Source organism: Bombus pyrosoma, linkage group LG10 (assembly GCF_014825855.1).
Source record: "Bombus pyrosoma isolate SC7728 linkage group LG10, ASM1482585v1, whole genome shotgun sequence".
NCBI classification, from domain to species: Eukaryota; Metazoa; Arthropoda; class Insecta; order Hymenoptera; family Apidae; genus Bombus; species Bombus pyrosoma.
The window spans coordinates 17,027,452-17,032,410 of record NC_057779.1 but is presented as its reverse complement, the minus strand read 5'-3'; the positions used below and the strand labels follow the sequence as shown (position 1 = coordinate 17,032,410).

At 37.9% G+C, this 4,959-nt stretch overlaps 1 protein-coding gene across 1 annotated transcript; it reads left to right on the top strand.

Annotated features, from left to right (window-relative positions):
- Nucleotides 1–2,354: 2,354 nt before the first annotated feature.
- LOC122571771 (jerky protein homolog-like) lies at nucleotides 2,355–3,692 on the top strand. Its single transcript, XM_043735899.1, has one exon. The coding sequence runs from the start codon at nucleotides 2,355–2,357 to the stop codon at nucleotides 3,690–3,692; it is 1,338 nt and encodes a 445-aa protein (XP_043591834.1).
- Nucleotides 3,693–4,959: the final 1,267 nt, after the last annotated feature.

Below are 4,959 nucleotides of genomic sequence, written 5' to 3'. Positions count from 1 at the left end.
GCATTTTTCCCTTTAATGTTTTTATCCCTTTCCTATAATTTTCTGGGGTGTTTGTTTGGATTTTTACTTGTTCTAATCTTGTTTGTTTTATTGTGTAATTATTCTTCCCGACTATATCGTTTTGTAGATCAATAAGCGGGTCTATTATTTGGGCCTCAACAAATATTGGTGGTGGTTTTGTAATGTGAGTTGATTGAGTTGTGGTTTTGCTTGTCGGGTCAGCTTCTATTTCTTCCGTCAGTGAGCTGAAGGAGTTTCTTAATGGTAATTCTTGCAGCCATCGCTGCTTTTCTGTATCTAGGTTTTCTGCGGCACTTGTGCCTGGTGTCGTTTTACGTTTTTTGTTTGTCTTTGCTAGTTTCCAGTTCTCGTCCTGATAATATCTTTCGTTATCGTCTCCACTGCTCTTCCATTTCTTCTATAGCCATATCGTTTTGGTTATTATTACTTTGCTGTTGTTGATTTAGGTCTGGTAAATCTACCGACCTGTTTATATAGTGCATTTCTCCTTTGGTTGTAATTTTTATTGTTGGTATCTGCTGCTGCATTGCTGAACTTCCCCTCTCTATCACTATTCGTTAATTTTATTTCACTTTGAAACACTTCTCTGAATCACTTCACCGGAGCACACGACCGACTACACACGTCCGTCCACCTCGGTTGCCCGAACAGGAGTCAGTCTTCTTTCTATGAGAGTTTTGTTCGCTTCAGCAGCCAGCTGGTTTGGATGTGTTGCCGTTCTTTTCTTGTATTTCTCTGCGTACCTGCCGATTTCTTCTTTGACCGTTGGTATTTTTAAGTTTTTGCGTATATCCTCGTTTCAGACATATCATGTGGTATTGACTATTGTTCTTAGTATCTTCGATCGTAGCGACTCTAGTTCATTTATGTGGCTCATTGCTGCTGTTATTTTTTATGCTGAGTTTTAAGTTTCGATTAGATAGCTAGTACATCTGTCTTATTTCTATCCGTATTTTGCCTATAATTGTTTTAGTATGTTGCTTCCATGTAAGTTGTATGTCTAAGTGGAGTCCTAGATATTTAACTTGCCTTGTATGTATTATATATCTTACGACGCGTGAGACAGTCCGTGCGCCGTCCTTCATTGTCTGACCGTCAAGGGTCCACTTAACGTTATTCAAACTGTTACGTCGCGTAGGACATCTACACGCCATCCCTCGCTACCTGGCAGCCAACGGTCAACCTACAGCCTTCCCGATTCTCAATAGACCCAGGACCCATCATAAAGACATTAACCTTTAGCTGCATTGTTTCCACACATGTTTGCCAGTCTAATTGCATGTCTGGAGAATTCTCTAATTCGAGAAGTATTTGCAGTTTATGGCTGGGTCTTGGAAAAGTCCTTGAGTTTACTAGGCGCTCTTAAGAATCACGGAGAAAGCGAACAGTCACCGGATGGGAAAAGCTAACACATGTCCATCGTAAAAGGCTGTTTTTCGTCAGGAGCAAAGTCCACCGCCGCTCTACGTTGGTGGGAGACTTCTGCATATCCTGTTCATTAGAGTGGGTCATCACTAATCGGCATCGCGGATCGTTACCCTCACTTTTCCTAATGAAAAATGTGAACAACGAATCCGCGTTGTTAGTTCAAAGGGCACATCCACACTGGGCTTTCCTCCGTAATAATACGAGAACATCTCTGGACTGAAATTCAAACCTCTCACCAGTCAACATCTCTCAAATCAGTCGCGTAAACTGTGTTATTCAATGAAGTTCGATAGAAAATAAAGATAGTAGTTGTGTTTAAGTAGTTGTCTTTAAAACCTAAGCCTTAATTTTACGTGACAGCCTGTTCGTCTTTCTTTAAGCGTCCCTTTGTCTTTTCTCGGAGCTCCACCACGTATGTGTTCCGCAACCGTCAGTGGCCATGGTCACGTAGGCCTTTTTTCCGCGTAACTATTCAACTGAAGGACCGACGGCATATTGATGGGCCGCTCGGTCCATTGAAGTTTCCAGACCCTCTGGCCTGTCGGTGCTTGGGCTTTCTCGCAACATTGCTTATGGTTCACCCAATATTTCTTAGGCCATTTGTTTACGATACTACATTATTTTGATATACAGTATAATCTCGATTATACACTGCGTACATACGTCATCCGTACGTTCTATCATCAGAACGTTGTATAATTCTCTATAGTGTATCTCATATACGTATATAATCCATATAGTATGTGTTTCCCCCAATGAAAATTGTCGATGACGATAATTGTAGAAATAAAATTTCGTCACAACATTTCAGTACGGTATTTACATTCGAAATGTTCCGAACAATAATGTCGTCAATACGAAAGCGGAAAGTGTTGTCAGTTGACCAGAAATACAAAGTCCTTTAGATGACGAAAATCGGTGAGACTCAAAAAGCCTTAGCAGAAAAGTACGGTACTAGTGAAATCACCATCCGCAATATAGAATCACACAGAAAAGAGATTATAACATATTTCGAGACCAGCACACTGACTGATAGTCAATCCACAAAATATTTAAGAACGTCACAGAGAAGGGATTTGGAGAGAGTTCTTTACCAGTGGTGCATGCGATGTAAAAATAGAGGTATAAAATTAACAGGAGTACTAATACGCAAAACAGCACGGGAATTTAATGAAAAATTATACAGAGATCCTAATTTTAAAGCCAGTTCGAGCTTGTTGATAAAATTTAAGCACCGTCACAATATCTGTAAAACGGATATCTACGATATCGGATATCTACGAACCACAAAACAAACTGCAGCGGATATCTTCAAAATTAAGTTTAAAGAATTGCTGAACCGCCAGGGGTACACATTGGAGAACGTTTACAATGTCGATTACACAGGACTAATATGGAGAAGAGTACCAGAAGAAACTTTGATGTTTCACAGGGAAGAATCGACAGCAAGCCCAAAAATGTACAAGGATCACGTTACTATACTTCTTTGTGCAAATGCTACCGGATGTCACAAGTTGGCGGCACTAGTAATCGCCAAATTTGGGGATTCTCAAGATTCCAAGAAGATGAATATTAATTCTCTGTCAATTATGTACGAGGAGAACAGCAAAGCATTGATGGACGGTAATATGTTCAATAAATGGTTCGAAAAATGTTTCTTAAAATCAGTTATAAAAAAACAAAAGAGAAGGGGACGCAGAGAGAAAATTTTGTTGATGGTAGATAATGCTAGGTGGGATTACAATCTCGACGAAGCAGAAAACAAAGATGAATTCGTCTTTGTGACGTGTTTTCCATATCACGGTACACCACTCATACAACCAACGGATTGCGGAATAATGGAATGTTTCAAGCGAATGTACCGAAAAGAATTGGTGGAAACAATAATGCCATTACCTATCTATTATACGCAGGAAGAGGCGGTATCAAACCATAAGGGTTTAATCATGTGGGATTGTTGCCGCATGGTACAAGATGCTTGGTCAAATGTTGAAGATACAATACTGGAAAAGGCGTGGGGCAAGCTTTTGAAGGAGAAAGACGAACAGAATTTTAGAGAGAGGCAAATAATAGAAGCGGACATAGATAAAACAGTTGCATTGCTGCATGAATTACCAGGATGTCAATGGTGTAACACAGTCGATGTAAAGAGCTGGTATGAAATTGATAGTGAAGAGAAAATGTTCATGAAAGTATGTACCGACGAAGTTCTTCGAGATTTTGAAAACAATGCTTTGGATTAAGTGAACATAGGTATTGTCGACAATAATGCTGGTCCTTCTCATTCATAGCTGTAAAACTTTTTTTAGTTTACATGGTTTGACGTACAAAATGAAAGTAACTCGGAGGAATTACACGTATTAAGACATATATATATTAAAAAATATATTAAGAAATCGATTTTATGTAGTGTTTAATTGTTTGCTTGTACCATTTGGTTTGAAATATATGACACTTACTGCAGAAGAAGCTGTTGTTTTATTACTCAAATACATTTATCATTATTATTTATCATTATCACTATTATTTTGATAAACAAGGTTCTACTCTATATGGGAGACAAGGAAAGACTCGAAATGGTCTCCTTGTATTTATATCCTCTTTGTCTTTTATACCTTCAATTTTTTTTGTTTCTTATTTAATTTGTACTTTACAATTTGTCCAGTTAGACATACGGTAAATTTTTTTAACTTAATTGCTAAATAATATGTGGATAGCTACTTCCAGCGGGATACCATCTTCGAGTTTGACTATTTTATTTCTTTAGGCAGGTCAGTGTGATGCTTTCTTTATAGTCTTCTTTCTGTGAGAGTTTTCTTTCTTTGTACTCTTCTGCGTTCCTGCCGATTTCTCCTTTGTCCGTTGATATTTTTAAGTCTTTGCGTATATCCTCGTTTCTGACATACCATGGGGCATTGACTATTGTTTTTAGTATAATCGATTGTAGCGACTCTAGTTTATTTATGTGGTCCATTGCTGCTGCCACCATAGCGGTATGCCGTAGTTCTAAATTGGTTAAATTATCGTTTCGTGGATTTTTAGTTTATTTTCTATGCTGAGTTTAGAGTTTCGACTAGTTAGCCAATACATCTGTCTTCTTTTTATCTATATTTTGTCTATAATTGATTTAGTATGTTGTTTGTATGTGAGTTGTGTGTTTAAGTGGAGTCCCAGATATTTAACTTGTCTTGTTTGTGTTATGTGCGTGTCATTCAATTGGATATTTGGCGGTTTCCGTTTTCTTAGTGTAAATGTAATATGATTGCATTTACTGGGGTTTGCTTTTGTTTATCTTGTAGTCATTTTTCTATTTTTGTAATATGCTCTTGTAGTAATGTGACTGTTGTTTCTGGATTAGTGTGCCTGACTAAACAGCCGTGTAATTTTTGGCATGTTGGCCGTATATAGGTGATAAAATTTTGAGATTACTAGTTCTAATATATTTTTCTAGTGTTCTACCTTGAGGTATGTTAATTCTTGAGCCCTTCAGCATGTGCTTTGCATTGAAGT

Bases quoted from the DNA above. Each gene is read 5' to 3' on its own strand.
- LOC122571771 (XM_043735899.1), top strand. From the start codon at position 2,355: ATGACGAAAATCGGTGAGACTCAAAAAGCCTTAGCAGAAAAGTACGGT.